General features: G+C 57.4%; 1 protein-coding gene across 4 annotated transcripts in view; it reads right to left on the bottom strand.

Moving 5' to 3' along the window:
• The window catches only part of DGAT1 (diacylglycerol O-acyltransferase 1), a 31,163-nt gene extending 12,770 nt beyond the window's left edge, over window positions 1-18,393 (bottom strand). For 2 of the 4 annotated variants that reach the window (XM_072925118.1, XM_072925119.1), the window contains exons 1-8: window positions 18,188-18,393; window positions 11,124-11,211; window positions 9,161-9,201; window positions 7,368-7,453; window positions 6,463-6,515; window positions 4,270-4,375; window positions 4,039-4,179; window positions 3,902-3,967 (exon numbers count right to left, since the gene is read on the bottom strand). In XM_072925118.1, coding sequence (XP_072781219.1) covers window positions 3,902-3,967; window positions 4,039-4,179; window positions 4,270-4,375; window positions 6,463-6,515; window positions 7,368-7,453; window positions 9,161-9,201; window positions 11,124-11,211; window positions 18,188-18,366 — 760 coding nt within the window. In that variant the 5' untranslated portion in view covers window positions 18,367-18,393. Of the gene's footprint in view, window positions 1-375; window positions 415-941; window positions 1,046-3,901; window positions 3,968-4,038; window positions 4,180-4,269; window positions 4,376-6,462; window positions 6,516-7,367; window positions 7,454-9,160; window positions 9,202-11,123; window positions 11,212-18,187 lie in introns of all 4 variants that reach the window. The other 2 variants (XM_072925116.1, XM_072925117.1) reach the window with 2 other exon arrangements.
• Between the last annotated feature and the right edge of the window lie 1,490 nt (window positions 18,394-19,883).

The raw sequence follows: 19,883 nt of genomic DNA, 5'->3' as shown, positions 1-19,883 counted from the left end.
TCCCAAAAAATCCCCAAAAACCTCCCCAAAATCCCCAAAATCCTCCCAAAAATCCTCCCCAAAACCCCCAAAACCTCCCCAAAATTCCCCAAAATCCCCCAAACTCCTCCTAAAAATCCCCAAAACCCCAAAAATCCCCCAAAAATGCCCCAAAAATCCCCCAAAACCCCTCCCAAAAATCCCCAAAAACCTCCCAAAAAAACCCCAAAACCTCCCAAAAACCACCCAAAAATCCCCCAAAACCTCCCAAAAATGCCCCCAAAAATCTCCCAAAAATCCCCAAAATCCCCAAAAACCTCCCAAAAAACCCAAAACCTCCCAAAATCCCCCCAAATTCCCCCAAAATGCCCCAAATCCCCCCCTCCCCCCCCTCACCTGCTGGATCAGCCCCACCTGGAGCTGCGTGAAGAAAAGCTGAGGGGGGGGAGGGGCAGTGAGACCCCAGACCCAATTCAGAGACCCCCCGGAATTCAGGGACCCCCAAATCCCCCCTGGGACCCCCAAACCCACCCTGGGGACCCCCAAACCCCCCTCTGGGACCCCCTAAATCCCCACAAATCCCCCCCGGGACCCCCCAAACCTCCCCCAAATCCACCCTGGGACCCTCAAAACCCCCCCCAGGATCCCCCAAATCCCCTCAAACCTCCCTCAATTCCCTCCTGGGACCCCCAAACTCCCCCCAAACCCACCCTGGGATCCCCCAAACCCACCCTAGGACCCCCCAAATCCCTCCTGGGACCCCCCAAACCCCCCCTGGGACCCCCAAATCCCCCCTGGGACCCCTCAAACCCCCCCAGGGATCCAACAAACATCCCCCAAATCCTCTCTGGGACCCCCCAAACCCCTCCTGGGACCCCCCAAACCCCCCCAAACCTCCCCAAAACTCCCCCTGGGACCCCCTTAAATCCCCCCAAACCCCCCCGGGACCCCCAAGCCCCGACCATCTCGCAGAGGCGGCGCAGCAGGAAGCGTTTCCTGAGGCGGGGGGAGCGCGGGAAGTTCAGCTCGTAGCAGAGGGTGGGGGCCAGCAGGAAATAGTACAGGTCTGGGGGGACACGGCTCAGGGACCCCGAAACACTCCCAAAAACACCCCAAAAATACCCCAAAACCTGCCCAAAACCACCCCCAGGAACATCCCAAAACCACCCCGAAAACACCCCAAAAACGCCCCCAGGAACACCCCGAAAATACCCCAAAAACGCCCCCAGGAACACCCCAAAACCAGCCCGAAAACGTCCCCAGGAACATCCCAAAAACACCCTGAAAATACCCCAAAAATGCCCCCAGGAACACCCCAAAGAAACCCCAAAAACGCCCCCAAGAACACCCTGAAAATACCCCAAAACCGCCCCCAAGAACACCCCAAAACCAGCCCAAAAACGCCCCCAGGAACACCCCAAAAATACCCTGAAAATACCCCAAAAACATCCCCAGGAACATCCCAAAAACACCCGGAAAATGCCCCCAGGAACATCCCAAAACCACCCCTGAAACAGCCTCAGGAACATCCCAAAAACACCCCAAAAACGCCCCCAGGAACATCCCAAAATCACCCGGAAAATGCCCCCAGGAACATCCCAAAAATGCCCCAGGAACACCCCAAAACCAGCCCAAAACCACCCCCAGGAACATCCTAAAAACACCCCGAAAACACCCCAAAAACGCCCCCAGGAACATCCCAAAATCACCCCTGAAACAGCCTCAAAAAATCCACCAAAAATGCCCCAAAAACACCCCCAGGAACACCCTGAAAATACCCCTGAAAATACCCCAAAAACACCCCCAGAAAAATCCCAAAAACACCCCAAAAACACCCCCAGGAACATCCCAAAAACGCCCCCAGGAACATCCCAAAACCACCCCTAAAACAGCCTCAAAAAATCCACCAAAAACGCCCCAAGAACACCCCCAGGAACATCCCAAAAACACCCAGGAACACCCCAAAACCTGCCCAAAAACGCCCCCAGGAACATCCCAAAAACACCCCCAGGAACATCCCAAAACCACCCCAAAACCCCCCCGAAAACAGCCACAGGAACACCCCAAAAACACCCCCAAAAACACCCCAAATACACCCCAAAACCACCCCAAAAACAGCCCAAATACACCCCCAGGAACCCCCAAAAACACCCCAAAACCAGCCCAAAACACCCTAAAATCACCCCAAAAACGCCCCAAAACCACCCAAGAACACCCCAAAAACATTTTGGGGGAATTTGGGGGTTGAGGGGGAATTTTGGGGGCATTTTGGGAATCTTTTAGGAAGATTTTGGGGGGATTTTGGGGTGATTGGGGGATTTTAGGGATATTTTGGGGTGATTTTGGGGTGATTTGGGGTATTTCGGGGGGTATTTTTTGGGCACTTTTAGGAGTATTTTGGGGATATTTTGGGGGGATTTTAGGGATATTTTGGGGTAATTTTGGGGATATTTTGGGGTATTCTGGGGGGTATTATTTGGGCACTTCTAGAAGTTTTTTGCAGATATTTTGGGGTATTTTGGGGTGATTTTGGGGATATTTTGGGAGGGATTTTGGGGTGATTTTAGGGATATTTTGGGGATATTTTGCGGGATATTTTGGGGATATTTTGGGAGGGATTTTAGGGATATTTTGGGGATATTTTGGGAGGGATTTTGAGGATATTTTGAGGGGTATTTTGGGGAATATTTTGGGGATATTTTGGGTTGATTCTGGGGATATTTTGAGAGGGATTTTGGGGATATTTTGGGGATATTTTGGGAGGGATTTTAGGGATATTTTGGGGATAATTTGGGGTGATTTTGGGGATATTTTGGGAGGGATTTTAGGGATATTTTGGGAGGGATTTTGGGGATATTTTGGGGGATATTTTGGGGGATATTTTGGGGGATATTTTGGGGGATATTTTGGGTTGATTCTAGGGATATTTTGGGGTATTTTGGGGTGATTTTGGGGATATTTTTGGGGTGATTTTGGGAATATTTTGGGGGATATTTTGAGGTATTTTGGGGTTATTTTGGGGGAGTATTTTGGGGATATTTTGGGGTGAATTTGGGGATATTTTGGGAATATTTTGGGGGTACATTGGGGTGATTCTGGGGTATTTTTGGGGTGATTTTGGGGATATTTTGGGGGGTATTTGGGGGATATTTTGGGGATATTTTGGTGATATTTTTGAGGGTATTTTGGGGATATTTTGAGGTGATTTCGGGGATATTTTGGGGGATATTTTGGGGGATATTTTGGGGGTTATTTTGGGGGTACTTTGGGGTGATTTTGGGGATATTTTGGGGGATATTTTGGGGTGATTTTGGGAATATTTTGGGGGATATTTTGGGGATATGTTGGGGATATTTTGGGGGATATTTTGGGGGTATTTTGGGGTGATTTTGGGGATATTTTGGGGTATTTTGGGGTGATTTTGGGGGATATATTTGGGATAATTTGGGATATTTGGTGATATTTTTGGGGGTATTTTGGGGATATTTTGAGGTGATTTTAGGAATATTTTGAGGATATTTTGGTGATATTTTGGGGATATTTAGGGTTGATTCTGGGGATATTTTGGGGATATTTTGGGGGATATTTTGGGGATAATTTGGGATATTTTGGTGATATTTTTGGGGGTATTTTGGGGATATTTTGAGGTGATTTCAGGGATAATTTGGGGGATATTTTGGGGTGATTTTAGGGATATTTTGGGAATATTTGGGGGTATTTTGGGGATATTTTGGGGTGATTTTGGGGTGACTTTGAGGGGATTTTGGGGATATTTCGGGAGGGATTTTAGGGATATTTTGGGGGATATTTTGGGAATATTTGGGGGATATTTTGGGGATATTTTGGGGGGTATTTTGGTGATATTTTGGGGACATTTTGGTGTGATTTTGGGATATTTTGGGGCATTTTGCCCCCCACTCACTGCGGTAGCTGAGGTTCTCCGGGTACTCCACCTCTCGGTGCGCCACGTCCCCGTTGGCTCTGCGGGCTGGGGACCCCTCGGTGAACCCCCAAATTGAGCCTGGGGGTGGCTGTAACCCCCCCAAACCCCCTCGGTACCTTCCTCACCCCCCTGGGGCGGTTTTTGGGGCGTTTTTGGGGCGTTTTGGGGGCGCTGGCGGCACCACTTGTTGACGTCGTGGAAGGAGAAGAGCTTGAGGAAGAGCACGGTGTGGATGCCCAGCGCGAAGGCGGCGCCCACTGAGGGAATTTGGGGGGGCTCAGCGGGTTTTGGGGGTTCCCCCGAGGGGTGAACCCCGATTTTGGGGTGCCCCACACCCCCAGACTCACCCGGGGTGACGGAGGGCAGCAGCAGCACCACGGCCGCGGGGAAGCAGAGGATGCTCAGGAGGTTGAGGCAGCGCAGCGCCGACCCCGCGCGCTCCGACAGGGAGCCCTGGGGGGGCAGGGAGCACCCCAAAATGCAGCAGAATGGTCCCCAAAATATCCCAAAAATATCCCCAAAATCCAGCAAAATGGTCCCCAAAATGTCCCTGAATAACCCCCAAAATATCCCCAAAATATCCCCGAATAACCCCAAAATGCAGCCAAATAGTCCCCAAAATATCCCTGAATAGCCCCCAAAATACAGCAAAATATTCCCCAAAATATCCCCAGAATATCCCTGAATAACCCCCAAAATGCAGCAAAATGGTCCCCAAAGTGTCCCCAAAATATCCCCAAAATACAGCAAAATAGTGCCCAAAGTGTCCCCAAAATATCCCCAAAATGTCCCCAAAATGTCCCCAAAATATCCCTGAATAACCCCCAAAATACAGCCAAATAGTCCCCAAAGTGTCCCCAAAATATCCCCAAAATACAGCAAAATAGTCCCCAAAATATCCCCAAAATATCCCCAAAATGCAGCAAAATAGTCCCCAAAGGGTCCCCAAAATATCCCTGAATAACCCCCAAAATATCCCCAAATACCCCCCAAAATGCAGCAAAATGGTCCCCAAAATATCCCCAAAATATCCCTGAATAACCCCCAAAATATCCCCGAAATATCCCCAAAATATTCTCAAAATATCCCCCAAAATGCAGCCAAATGGTCCCCAAAGTATCCCCAAAATATCCCCCAAAATGCACCAAAATAGTCCCCAAAGTATCCCCAAAATATCCCTGAATAACCCCCAAAATACAGCAAAATAGTCCCCAAAATATCCCCAAAATATCCCCAAAATACAGCAAAATAGTTCCCAAAATATCCCCAAAATATCCCCGAATAACCCCCAAAATACAGCAAAATGGTCCCCAAAATATCCCCAAAATATCCCTGAATAACCCCCAAAATGCAGCAAAATAGTCACCAAAATATCCCCAAAATGTCCCCGAATAACCCCCAAAATAAAGCAAAATAGTCCCCAAAATATCCCCAAAATACAGCAAAATGGTCCCCAAAGTGTACACAAAATATCCCCAAAATGCAGCAAAATGCTCCCTAAAATATCCCCGAAACGCAGCAGAATGGTCCCCAAAGTGTCCCCAAAATACAGCCAAATGGTCCCCAAAATATCCCCAAAATATTCCCAAAATATCCCTGAATAACCCCCAAAATATCCACAAATACTACCCAAAATATCCCCAAAATATCCCCAAATACCCACCAAAATAAAGCCAAATAGTCCCCAAAATATCCCCCAAAATGCAGCAAAATAGTCCCCAAAATATCCCCAAAATATCCCCCAAAATACAGCAAAATAGTCCCCAAAATATCCCGAATAACCCCCAAAATGTACACAATATACAGCCAAAATATTCCCCAAAATATCCCCAAAATATCCCTAAAATCCCCGAAATTAGCCCAATACCCCCAAAATATCCCTAAAATCCTCCTAAAAGTGCCAAAAAAAATACCCCCCAAAATACCCAAAATCACCCCAAAATCTCCCTAAAATCCCTCCGAAAATCTGCACCAAAATATCCCCAAAATACCCCAAATCACCCCAAAATCTCCCCAAAAAACACCAAAATCCCCTCAAAATCCCCCCAAATCCCACCAAATCCCCAAAATCCCCCCAAAATCCCCCAAAATCCCCCCAAAATCCCCCCAAATCTCTCCCAAAATCCCCCCAAATCCCCCCAAAATTCCCCCAAAATCCCCCAAATCCGCCTCATATCTCCCCAAAATCCCCCAAATCCCCCCAAATCCCCCAAAATCTCCCCAAATCTCCCCAAAATCCCCCCCCAAATCCCCCCAAAATCCCCCCAAATCCCCCCAAAATCCCCCAAATCCCCCCCAAATCTCCCCCCAAAATCCCCCCACAATCCCCCCAAATTTCCCTAAAATCCCCCCAAATCCCCCCAAAATCCCTCTAAAATACCCCCAAATCTCCCCAAATCTCCCCCAAATCCCCCCAAATCCCCCCAAAGCCCCCCTAAAATCCCCCCAAACCCTCCAAATCCCCCCCAAATCCCCCCCAAATCCCCCTAAAATACCCAAAATCCCCCCAAATCCCCCCAAAATCCCCCAAAGCCCCTCACCGCCGCCAGCCGCCGCTCCAGCTCCAGCCCCACCACAGCGAAGGCGTTGGCCCCTGACAGGGAACAGCCAAAATTGGGGATTTGGGGATTTTTGGGGATTTTTGGGGATTTTGGGGTTTTTTGGGGGGATTTTGGGGTTTTGGGGGGATTTTTGGGGGAATATTGGGGATTTTTGGGGGGATTTTGGGGGTTTTTGGGGGGATTTTGAGGTTTTTTTGGGGTGGATTTGGGGGGGGTGGGGGGATTTGGGGTTTTTTTGGGGGGATTTTGGGATTTTTGGGGGCGGTTTTTGGGGGATTTTGGGGATTTTCGGCGAGATTTTGGGGTTTTTTGGGGAATTTTTGGGGATTTTAGGTGCTTTTTGGGGGATTTGGGGGTTTTGGGGGGAATTATGGGGATTTTCGGGGGATTTTTGGGGGGATTTTAGGGGTATTTTGGGGGGAATTTTGGGGGATTTTGGGGATTTTTGGGGGGATTTGGGGGGGTTTTGGGGGATTTTTTGGGGGATTTTGGGGTGATTTTATGTTTTTTGGGGGGGGATTTGGGGTGGGTTGCAGGGATTTTGGGTTTTTTTTGGGGGGGATTTGGGGGGTTTTCAGGGGGATTTTGGGGTTTTTTGGGGGATTTTGGGAGGGTTTTGGGGATTTTTGGGGGACTTTTGGGGATTTTTGGGGGGATTTTTTGGAGGATTTTGGGGGGATTTGTAGGTTTTTGGGGGGGATTTGGAGGTTTTTTGCAGGGATTGTGGGGTTTTTTGGTGGGATTTGGGGGATTTTTGGCGGGTTTTTTGGGGGGATTTTGGGGGGATTTTGAGGTTTTTTGGGAGAATTTTGGGGATTTTTTGGGGGATACTTTTGGGGGTGTTTTTGGGGCTATTTTGTGTGTTTTTGGGGTTGGGGGCGCACCGATGACCAGGCAGGGGCTGGGCCAGCTGTAGGGGTCCTTGAGGAACAGCGAGACCACCTGGATGGGATCCACCAGGATTCCGTACCTGCGGGGCACCCCAAAAACAGCCCCAAATTACCCTGGGGTACCCCAAAAATGTCCCCAAAAATACCCCCGGGACAGCCCCAAAAACAGCCCCAAATTACCCTGGGGTACCCCAAAAATGTCCCCAGAAACAGCCCCGGGACAGCCCCAAAATCTGCCCAAAAAAACTCTGAGATATCCCCAAAAATAACCCCAAGACAGCCCCAAAAACAACCCCAAAATCACCCCAAAAACAGCCCCGGGTCAGCCCCAAAAACAGCCCCAAATTACCCTGGGATACCCCAAAAATGTCCCCCAAAACACCCCCGGGACAGCCCCAAAAACAGCCCAAAAACAACCCCAAAAACACCCACGGGACAGCCCCAAAATCAGCCCAAAATACTCTGGGATATCCCCAAAAATAAACCCGTGACAGCCCCAAAAACAGCCCCAAAACAGCCCCAAAAACACCCCCAAAAACACGCCTGGGAGAGCCCCAAAAACAGGACAAAAACAGCCCAAAAAAACATCGGGACACCCCAAAAATAGCCCCAAAACCAACCCTAGGATACTCCAAAAATAACCCCAAAACCAACCCTGGGACAGTCCCAAAATTACCCCAAAAACACCCTCGAGAGAGCCCCAAAAACAGCCCTGGGACAACCCAAAATTACCCCAAAACCAGCCCCAGAAGAGCCCCAAAATAACCCGAAAAACAGCCCAGTGACAGCCCCAAAAACAGCCCCGGGACAGCCCCAAAATCACCCCCAAAATCACCACAAAAACAGCCCTGGGACACCCCAAAAACATCCCCAGGACAGTCCCAAAATCACCCCAAAAACAACCCCGGGACACCCCAAAAACAGCCCCGGGACAGCCCCAAAAACAGCCCCAAAATCACCCCAAAAACAGCCCCGGGACAGCCCCAAAAACAGCCCCAAAATCACCCCAAAAACAGCCCCGGGACAGCCCCAAAATTACCCCAAAAACAGCCCTGGGATGCCCCAAAATCACCCCAAAACCAGCCCCAAAATCACCCCAAAAAGAGCCACAAAATCACCCCAAAAACAGCCCCGGGAGAGCCCCAAAACAGCCCCAAAATCACCCCAAAACAGCCCCAAAATCACCCCAAAAACACCCCCGGGACAGCCCCAAAACAGCCCCAAAATCACCCCAAAACAGCCCTGGGACAGCCCCAAAATCACCCCAAAACAGCCCCGAAATCACCCCAAAACAGCCCCAAAATCACCCCAAAAACACCCCCGGGACAGCCCCAAAATCACCCCAAAACCAACTCTGGGACAGCCCAAAAATCACCACAAAATCACCCCAAAATCACCCCAAAAACAGCCCCGGGACACCCCAAAAATAACCCCAAAATCACCCCAAAACAGCCCCAAAATCACCCCCATAACAGCCCCAAAAACACCCCCAGGACAGCCCCAAAATCACCCCAAAAACAGCCCCAAAATCACCCCAAAATCACCCCAGGGACAGCCCCAAAATCACCCCAAAACAGCCCCGGGACAGCCCCAAAAATAACCCCAAAATCACCCCAAAAAACACCCCTGGGAGAGCCCCAAAATCACCCCAAAAACAGCCCCAAAATCACCCCAAAACAGCCCCAAAATCACCCCAAATCCTGTCCTGGGGACAGTGCCACCCCCCTTTGGGGACAGTGCCACCCCAGTGCCACCCCGTCCCTGTCCCTGTCCCCGTCCCCCCTCACTTGATGAGGTTCTCCAGGAAGAGCCGCGCGTTGCACAGAACCTGTGGGGACATTGGGGACATCAATGGGGACATTGAGGACACTGAGGTGACACCGATGGGACACCGAGGGGACACATCTGTCCCCAGTGCCCCCCTCAGCCCTCAGGGACCCCGCGGTGCCTCCCCAGTGTCACCTCAATGTCACCCCAAATGTCACCTCAATGTCCCCTCAGTGCCACCTCAATGTCCCCTCAGTGCCAGCCCGAATGTCACCTCAGTGTCCCCTCAGTGTCCCCTCAATGTCCCCTCAATGTCACCTCAATGTCCCCTCAGTGCCACCTCAATGTCCCCTCAGTGCCACCTCAGTGTCACTGCAGTGTCCCCTCAGTGTCACCTCAGTGCCACCTCAGTGTCACCTCAATGTCACCTCAATGTCACCTCAGTGTCACCCCAGTGTCACCTCAGTGCCACCTCAGTGTCACCTCAGTGCCACCTTAGTGTCACCTCAGTGCCACCTCAATGTCCCCTCAGTGCCACCTCAGTGTCACCCCGAATGTCCGGGCGGCACTATCGCGACATGCGGCACTATCGTGACATTGAGGGGACTATCGCGACATGAGGGGACATTGGGGACATTGGGGACATCATTGGGGACATTGGGGACATTGGGGACATTGGGGACATTGGGGACATTGGGGACATTGGGGACATTGGGACATTGGGGACATCATTGGGGACATTGGGGACATTGGGGACACTGGGGACATTGGGGACATTGGGGACATTGGGGACATTGGGGACATTGGGGACATCACTGGGGACATTGGGGACATTGGGGACATTGGGGACATTGGGGGGACATTGGGGACATTGGGGACATTGGGGACATTGGGGGGGACATTGGGGACATTGGGTGACATTGGGGACATTGGGGACATTGGGGACATTGGGGACATTGGGGACATTGGGGGGACATTGGGGACATTGGGGACATTGGGGACATGGGGGGACATTGGGGATATTGGGGGGACATTGGGGGACATTGGGGATATTGGGGGGACATTGGGGACATTGGGGATATTGGGGATATTGGGGGGACATTGGGGACATTGAGGGGACATGGGGGGACATTGGGGATATTGGGGGGACATTGGGGACATTGGGTGACATTGGGGGGGACATTGGGGACATTGGGTGACATTGGGGACATTGGGGACATTGGGGACATTGGGGACATTGGGGACATTGGGGACATTGGGGACATGGGGGGACATTGGGGATATTGGGGGGACATTGGGGACATTGGGGATATTGGGGGGACATTGGGGACATTGAGGGGACATGGGGGGACATTGGGGATATTGGGGGGACATTGGGGACATTGGGGACATTGGGGACATCAATGTGGACATTGGGGACATTGGGGACACTGGGGACATTGGGGACATTGGGGACATTGGGGACATTGGGGACATTGGGGGTATTGGGGACAGTGGGGGCATTGGGGACATTGGGGACATTGGGGACATTGGGGACATTGGGGACATTGGGGACACTGGGGACATTGGGGACATTGGGGACATTGGGGACATTGGGGACATTGGGGGGACATTGGGGACATTGGGGACATTGGGGACATTGGGGACATTGGGGGGACATTGGGGACATTGGGGACATTGGGGACATTGGGGGGACATTGGGGACATTGGGGACACTGGGGACATTGGGGACATTGGGGACATTGGGGACATTGGGGACACTGGGGACATTGGGGACATTGGGGACATTGGGGACATTGGGGACACTGGGGACATTGGGGACATTGGGGACATTGGGGACATTGGGGACATTGGGGGGACATTGGGGACATTGGGGACATTGGGGACATTGGGGACATTGGGGACATTGGGGACATTGGGGACATTGGGGACATTGGGGACATTGGGGGGACATTGGGGACACTAGGCACTATCGTGACTCACCAGCATGACCACGCACCAGTTGAGCACCCCCCGGTAGTTGCTGAAACCGCTGGCCGAGCTCAGCAGAGACTCCTGCACCGTGTGGCACCTGGGGACAGCAGGGGACATGAGGGGACACTTGGGGACACTTGGGGACACCTTGGGGACACCTTGTGGCACCTTGGGGACACACAGGGACACCCTTGGGGTCACCTTGTGGCACCTGGGGACACGAGGGGACACTTGGGAACACCTTGTGGTACCTTGTGGCAGCTGGGGACACCAGGGGACACTGCAGGCACATGAGGGGACACCTTGGGGACACTTGGGGACACTCTTGGGGACACCTTGGGGACACGCAGGGACACCTTGGGGACACTTGGGGACAGGAAGGGACACCCTGGGGACACCTTGTGGCACTTGGGGACACTAGGGGACACTTGGGGACACCTTGCGGACATGAGGGGACAGCGAGGGGACAGCAAGGGGACACGCAAGGGCACCTTGGGGACACCTGGGGACACTTGGGGACACTTGGGGACACCTTGGGGACATCCTTGGGATATGAGGGGACACTTGGGGACAGGAAGGGACACCCTGGGGACACCTTGTGGCACTTGGGGACACTTGGGGACATCCTGGGGATACGAGGGGACACCTTGGGGACACCTTGGGGGCACCTTGTGGCACCTTGTGGCACCTTGGGGACACACAGGGACACCCTTGGGGTCACCTTGTGGCACCTGGGGACACCCTGGGGACACCATGAGGCACCTTGGGGTCACCTTGTGGCATCTGGGGACACGTGGGGACACCTGGGGACATCCTGGGGACACCCTGGGGACAGGAGGGGACACCCTGGGGACAGCTTGGGGACAGGAGGGGACAGCGCAGGGACACCTTGGGGACAGCGAGGGGACACCGCGGGGACACGCAAGGACACCTTGGGGCACCTGGGGACACAAGGGGACACAAGGGGACATCCTTGGCATACGAGGGGACACCTTGGGGACACCTTGAGGACACTGCAGGGACACCTTGTGGACACTTGGGGACACCTTGGGGACACGCAGGGACGCTTGGGGACACCTTGGGGACACCTGGGGACACCAGGGGACAGCGAGGGGACAGCTTGGGGACATGCAGGGACATCGCGGGGACACTTGGGGACACCTGGGGATACAAGGGGACACTTGGGGACACCTTGGGGACACCCTTGGGACACCTTGTGGCACCTGGCGACACGAGGGGACACTTGGGGACACTTTGGGGACACCTTGGGGACAGCACAGGGACACCTCGGGGGCACCCCGGGGACACCCTGGGGGCACCTTGTGGCACTTGGGGACACTTGGGGACACGCAGGGACACCTTGGGGACACCTTGGGGATGGGGGGACACTTGGGGACACCTTGGGGACACCTGGGGACACGCAGGGACACCCTGGGGACACCTTGTGGCACCTGGGGACCTTGGGGACACCTTGGGGACAACCCCAAACCCTCCCAGGGGTGAGGGGACACCCAGAGGGGACCCCAAAGCTTGGGGACACACCCGGAGGGGTGACAGGGGTGAGACAGGAGTGGCAGAGGTGACACAGGAGTGACACAGGTGACACAGGAGGTGACACAGGTGACACAGGAGTGACACAGGTGACACCGGCAGGGCGGTGGCAGCGCCACCTCCGGGTCCAGAGTTCCCCCCGATAAGATAGGGGTGATCAGGGGTAATTAACGCTAATTAGGGGCTGATTAGCGGGGCAGGGGTGGCACTGGGGTGGCACCAGGGTGACCTCTGACCCCTGGGGTGGCACCAGGGTGACCTCTGACCCCTGGGGTGGCCCTGGGGGGGTTTGGGGTGGCCCTGAGCGGGTTTGGGGTGGCCCTGAGCAGGTTTGGGGTGGCCCTGGGGGGGTTTGGGGTGGCCCTGAGCAGGTTTGGGGTGGCCCTGAGCGGGTTTGGGGTGGCCCTGGGGGGGTTTGGGGTGGCCCTGGGGGGGTTTGGGGTGGCCCTGAGCGGGTTTGGGGTGGCCCTGAGCGGGTTTGGGGTGGCCCTGAGCAGGTTTGGGGTGGCCCTGAGCAGGTTTGGGGTGGCCCTGAGCAGGTTTGGGGTGGCCCTGAGCGGGTTTGGGGTGGCCCTGAGCGGGTTTGGGGTGGCCCTGAGCAGGTTTGGGGTGTCCCTGAGCAGGTTTGGGGTGGCCCTGGGGGGGTTTGGGGTGGCCCTGGGGGGTTTTGGGGTGGCCCTGGGGGGGTTTGGGGTGGCCCTGAGCAGGTTTGGGGTGGCCCTGGGGGGGTTTGGGGTGGCCCTGAGCAGGTTTGGGGTGGCCCTGGGGGGGTTTGGGGTGGCCCTGGGAGGGTTTGGGGTGGCCCTGAGCGGGTTTGGGGTGGCCCTGAGCGGGTTTGGGGTGGCCCTGAGCAGGTTTGGGGTGGCCCTGGGGGGGTTTGGGGTGGCCCTGAGCGGGTTTGGGGTGGCCCTGAGCGGGTTTGGGGTGGCCCTGGGGGGGTTTGGGGTGGCCCTGGGGGGGTTTGGGGTGGCCCTGAGCAGGTTTGGGGTGGCCCTGGGGGGGTTTGGGGTGGCCCTGAGCAGGTTTGGGGTGGCCCTGAGCAGGTTTGGGGTGGCCCTGAGCAGGTTTGGGGTGGCCCTGGGGGGGTTTGGGGTGGCCCTGGGGGGGTTTGGGGTGGCCCTGAGCAGGTTTGGGGTGGCCCTGGGGGGGTTTGGGGTGGCCCTGAGCGGGTTTGGGGAGGCCCTGAGCAGGTTTGGGGTGGCCCTGAGCAGGTTTGGGGTGGCCCTGAGCAGGTTTGGGGTGGCCCTGAGCAGGTTTGGGGTGGCCCTGAGCAGGTTTGGGGTGGCCCTGAGCAGGTTTGGGGTGGCCCTGGGGGGGTTTGGGGTGGCCCTGGGGGGGTTTGGGGTGGCCCTGGGGGGGTTTGGGGTGGCCCTGGGGGGGTTTGGGGTGGCCCTGAGCAGGTTTGGGGTGGCCCTGAGCAGGTTTGGGGTGGCCCTGGGGGGGTTTGGGGTGGCCCTGAGCGGGTTTGGGGTGGCCCTGAGCAGGTTTGGGGTGGCCCTGGGGGGGTTTGGGGTGGCCCTGAGCAGGTTTGGGGTGGCCCTGGGGGGGTTTGGGGTGGCCCTGAGCGGGTTTGGGGTGGCCCTGAGCAGGTTTGGGGTGGCCCTGAGCAGGTTTGGGGTGGCCCTGAGCAGGTTTGGGGTGGCCCTGGGGGGGTTTGGGGTGGCCCTGGGGGGGTTTGGGGTGGCCCTGAGCGGGTTTGGGGTGGCCCTGGGGGGGTTTGGGGTGGCCCTGAGCGGGTTTGGGGTGGCCCTGAGCGGGTTTGGGGTGGCCCTGAGCAGGTTTGGGGTGGCCCTGGGGGGGTTTGGGGTGGCCCTGAGCGGGTTTGGGGTGGCCCTGAGCGGGTTTGGGGTGGCCCTGGGGGGGTTTGGGGTGGCCCTGGGGGGGTTTGGGGTGGCCCTGAGCAGGTTTGGGGTGGCCCTGGGGGGGTTTGGGGTGGCCCTGAGCAGGTTTGGGGTGGCCCTGAGCAGGTTTGGGGTGGCCCTGAGCAGGTTTGGGGTGGCCCTGGGGGGGTTTGGGGTGGCCCTGGGGGGGTTTGGGGTGGCCCTGAGCAGGTTTGGGGTGGCCCTGGGGGGGTTTGGGGTGGCCCTGAGCGGGTTTGGGGAGGCCCTGAGCAGGTTTGGGGTGGCCCTGAGCAGGTTTGGGGTGGCCCTGAGCAGGTTTGGGGTGGCCCTGAGCAGGTTTGGGGTGGCCCTGAGCAGGTTTGGGGTGGCCCTGAGCAGGTTTGGGGTGGCCCTGAGCAGGTTTGGGGTGGCCCTGGGGGGGTTTGGGGTGGCCCTGAGCAGGTTTGGGGTGGCCCTGGGGGGGTTTGGGGTGGCCCTGAGCAGGTTTGGGGTGGCCCTGAGCAGGTTTGGGGTGGCCCTGGGGGGGTTTGGGGTGGCCCTGAGCAGGTTTGGGGTGGCCCTGGGGGGGTTTGGGGTGGCCCTGGGGGGGTTTGGGGTGGCCCCAAAAACAGGGACAGGGGACAGTGGGACCCCCTTGGGGACCCCAAAAGGGACAGGGGACAATGGGACACCCCTAAAGTGACAGTGGGACCCCAAACCAGGGACAGCCACGGCTGTCACAACCCCGCGCCCCCCAAAAGTGTCCCCAAAACCCCGAGGAGGAGACTGGAGCCCCTGGCAGGGGGGACACGGGGGTGGCACAGGGGGACACGGGGCAGTGGCAGGGCAGGGACAGGGGGATGGTGGCACCGAGGGGACACGGGGGGACACGATGGGGACACCGGGGTGCCACAGGGTGACAGGGAGGTGGCACAGGGGGACACGATGGGGACAGGGAGGTGGCACAGGGTGACAGGGAGGTGACAGGGGGCGGTGGGAGGGCAGGGACACGGGGATGGTGGCACAGGGGGACACGATGGGGACACCGTGGGGTGGCACAGAGGGACACGGGGGTGGTGGCAGTGAGGGGACACGGGGAGGGACACAAGGGTGGCACGGAAGGGACACAGGGGTTGTGGCACCGAGGGGACACAGGGGCGGTGGCAGGGCAGGGACACGGGGATGGTGGCACCGAGGGGACACGGGGGGACACGGAGGTGGCACAGGGGGACACGGAGGTGGCACCGAGGGGACACAGGGGGTGACACGGAGGTGACTTGGGGCGGTGGCAGGGCAGGGACACGGGGCATGGTGGCACAGGGGGGACACAGGGCTGGCACAGGGGGAGACGGGGGGACACGGGGGGACACGAGGGTGACACGGAGGTGGCACAGGGCGGCACAGGGTGACAGGGAGGTGACAGGGAGGTGACAGGGAGGTGACAGGGGCGGTGGCAGGGCAGGACGCGGCCGTTCCCGGCGCGGGTGGCGGTGTCGCAAGCGGGGCAGGGTTGGGACATCGCCCCGGGGACACGGAGCGGCCACGGGGACAGGGGGCACCGGGACGGGGACACCGGGACAGGGGGCACCGGGACAGGGACACCGGGACAGGGGGCACGGGGGGGACCCGGGGGGGACCCGGGGGGACATCGTGGGGACACCGAGACCCCCGTGGGGGGGGTCCTGAGTGTCCCTCGGGGGGTCCTGGGGGGGTCCCAATATGTGGGGAGGGGTCCCCAAGTGTCCCTGGGGGGTCCTGGGGGGGTCCCAACATGTGGGGAGGGGTCCTCGAGTGTCCCTGGGGGGGTCCCAACATGCGGGGAGGGGTCCCCGAGTGTCCCTGGGGGGGTCCTGGGGTGTCCCAACATGCAGGGAGGGGTCCCTGAGGGGGTCCTGGGGGTCCCCAAGTGTCCCTGGGGGGTCCCAACATGTGGGGAGGGGTCCCCAAGTGTCCCTGAGGGGGTCCTGGGGGGTCCCAACATGTGGGGAGGGGTCCCCAAGTGTCCCTGAGGGTCCCAACATGTGGGGAGGGGTCCCCGAGTGTCCCTGGGGGGTCCTTGAGTGTCCCTGGGGGGGTCCCAACATGTGGGGAGGGGTCCTTGAGTGTCCCTGGGGGGGTCCCAACATGTGGGGAGGGGTCCCCAAGTGTCCCTGGGGGGGTCCCAAAATGTGGGGAGGGGTCCCCAAGTGTCCCTGGGGGGGTCCTGGGGGGTCCCAACATGTGGGGAGGGGTCCCCGGGTGTCCCTGAGGTGACCCAACATGTGGGGAGGGGTCCACAAGTGTCCCTGGGGGGGTCCTCGGGGTCCCTGAGTGTCCCTCAGGGGGTCCCAACATGTGGGGAGGGGTCCCTGAGTGTCCCTGGGGGGGTCCTGGGGGTCCCCGAGTGTCCCTGAGGGTGTCCCAACATGTGGGGAGGGGTCCCCGAGTGTCCCTGGGGGGGTCCTGGGGGGGTCCCAACATGTGGGGAGGGGTCCCCGAGTGTCCCTGGGGGGGTCCTGGGGGGCCCCAACATGTGGGGAGGGGTCCCCGAGTGTCCCTATGGGGGTCCCAACATGTGGGGAGAGGTCCCCGAGTGTCCCTGAGGGGTCCCCGAGTGCCCCTGGGGGGGTCCCAACATGTGGGGAGGGGTCCCCGAGTGTCCCTATGGGGGTCCTGGGGGTCCCTGAGTGTCCCTGGGGTGGTCCCAGAATGTGGGGAGGGGTCCCCGAGTGTCCCTGAGGGGGTCCTGGGGGTCCCCAAGTGTCCCTGGGGGGGGTCCCAACATGTGGGGAGGGGTCCCCGAGTGTCCCTCGGGGGAGGTCCGGGGGTCCCCGAGTGTCCCTATGGGGGTCCCAACATGTGGGGAGGGGTCCCCGGGTGTCACTGGGGGGCTCCTGGGGGGTCCCAACATGTGGGGAGGGGTCCCCGAGTGTCCCTGAGGGTGTCCCAACATGTGGGGAGGGGTCCCAAGTGTCCCTGGGGGGTCCCAACATGTGGGGAGGGGTCCCCGAGTGTCCCTGAGGGGGTCCTGGGGGGTCCCTGAAGGCCCCAAACCCTCCTGAGAGGGTCCCAAACCCACCTGAGGGGGTCCCAAACCCACCTGAGGGGGTCCCAAACCCATCTGAGGGGGTCCCAAACCCACCTGAGGGGGTCCCAAACCCTCCTGAGGGGGTCCCAAACCCACCTGAGGGGGTCCCTGAGGGTCCCAAACCCACCTGAGGGGGTCCCTGAGGGTCCCAAACCCTCCTGAGGGGGTCCCAAACCCTCCTGAGGGGGTCCCTGAGGGTCCCAAACCCACCTGAGGGGGTCCCAAACCCTCCTGAGGGGGTCCCTGAGGGTCCCAAACCCACCTGAGGGGGTCCAAACCCACCTGAGGGGGTCCCTGAGGGTCCCAGACCCTCCTGAGGGGGTCCCAAACCCTCCTGAGGGGGTCCCTGAGGGTCCCAGACCCTCCTGAGGGGGTCCCAAACCCACCTGAGGGGGCCCCAAACCCACCTGAGGGGGTCCCAAACCCTCCTGAGGGGATCTCTGAGGGTCCCAAATCCTCCTGAGGGGGTCCCTGAGGGTCCAAATCCCACCTGAGGGGATCCCTGAGGGTCCCAAACCCACCTGAGGGGGTCCCAAACCCCCTGAGGGGGATCCCAGCCCCACCCCGATCCCGCCTCTCCCTCAGGGCTCCCCCTCCGGCCCAGGGGGCGGCTCCGCTTTGCCGGGCCCCGTTACCTGAAGTCCCCGGCGGGCTCCTCGGCGCTGTCGCCATGTCCGGAGGGGTGTTCGGGTTTCGGGGGTCCCCCCCGCCTCCGGCGGCTCCCCCCGTTGCCCCGGGCGGGGCTCGGGGCTCGGTGGCCGCCGCCGCCCCCGGCCGGGCCCGCGGGCCCCGCGCTGCCGCCGCGCTCGCCCATCTGAGCCCGGCCCGCCCGCGCCCCGCCCTTTGAAACCTCGCACCGCCCCGCCCCCCGCCCCTGCGCCAATGGCCGCGCGGGATCCGCGGGATGGGCGGGGACGGCGGCCAATGGGAAAAGAGGGCGGGGAAAGTGCGAGCCAATGGGGAAGGGAGGCGGGGTTTGAGCAGGTGGCCAATGGGAGGGCGGGGAAGGGAAAGGGGCGGGGCGAGGGGGATGGGGGATTTGGGGGATTTTGGGGGATTTTGGGAATTTTGGGGAATTTGGGGAAAATTTGGGGGGTTTGGAGAATTTTGGGGAAATCTGGAGGGATTTGAAAGATTTGGGGGGAAATTTGGGGGGATTTGAGAGATTTGGGGGGAAATTTGGGGGAATTTGGGCGGATTTTGGGGAGAAATTGGGGAATTTTGGGGGAATTTTAGGGGAAATTTGGGGAATAATTTTGGGGAGATTTCGGGAAATTTGAGGAAAAATTTTGGGGGCTTGGAGAATTTTGGGGGAATTTGGGGGAAAATTTTGGGGCTTTGGAGAATTTTGGAGAATTTTGGGGAAATTTGGGGGGATTTTGGGGAGATTTGAGAATTTGGGGGGAAATTGGGGAATTTTAGGGGGATTTGGGGAAAAATTGGGGAGGATTTTGAAGGGATTTGGGAGAAATTTGGGGGAATTTTGGGGGAATTTTGGGAAAAATTGGGGAGGATTTTGGGAAATTTGGGGGGAAATTGGAAAAAAATTAAGAGGAAATTTGGCAAAATTCGGGGCGATTTTTGGGGATTTTGGGAATTTGGGGAAAATTTTGAAGGATTTTGGGACAGATTTTTGGGTTTTTTTTGGTGGAATTTTTGGGGAATTTTGGGGGGATTTTTGGGGAATTTTGGGACAGATTTTTGGGGTTTTTTTTGTGGAATTTTTGTGGAATTTTGGGGGGATTTTTGGGGGTTCCTTGTGGAGTTTTTTGGGGTTTTTTTGGGGAAGATTTTGGGGAATTTTGGGGGGTTTTGGGGCAGCTTTTTGGGGTTTTTTGGGATATTTTTTGAGAATTTTTGGGCAGATTTTTGGGTTTTTTTGGGGGAGTTTTTTGCAAGGTTTTGGGGGTTTTTGGGGCTTTTTTTGGGAGTTTTTTTGGGGGGTTTTGGGGCAGTTTTGTGGGGTTTCTTGGGGTTTTTTTTGGGGAGTTTTTTGCAAGGTTTTTGGGCAGGTTTTTGGGGTTTTTTGGGGGTTTTTTGGGGAGTTCTTTTAGAGGGTTTTGGGGCAGATTTTTGGGGATTTTTGGGGTTTTTCTTGGGGTTTTTTTGGGGGGTTTTGGGACAGTTTTTGGGGGTTTTTTTGGGAGTTTTTTGGGGGGTTTTGAGGCAGTTTTTTTGGGTTTTTTTGGGGAGTTTTATGGGGGGTTTTGGGCAGTTTTTTGGGTTTTTTTGGGGGTTTTTTTCGGGAATTTTTGGTGAATTGTGGGGCAGATTTTTTGACATTTTTTTGGGAATTTTGGGGCAGATTTTTGGGGGGTTTTGGGGCATTTT

This window comes from Taeniopygia guttata, chromosome 2 (assembly GCF_048771995.1).
Source record: "Taeniopygia guttata chromosome 2, bTaeGut7.mat, whole genome shotgun sequence".
Classification (NCBI taxonomy): Eukaryota; Metazoa; Chordata; class Aves; order Passeriformes; family Estrildidae; genus Taeniopygia; species Taeniopygia guttata.
This window is presented reverse-complemented; position numbering and strand designations above follow the sequence as displayed.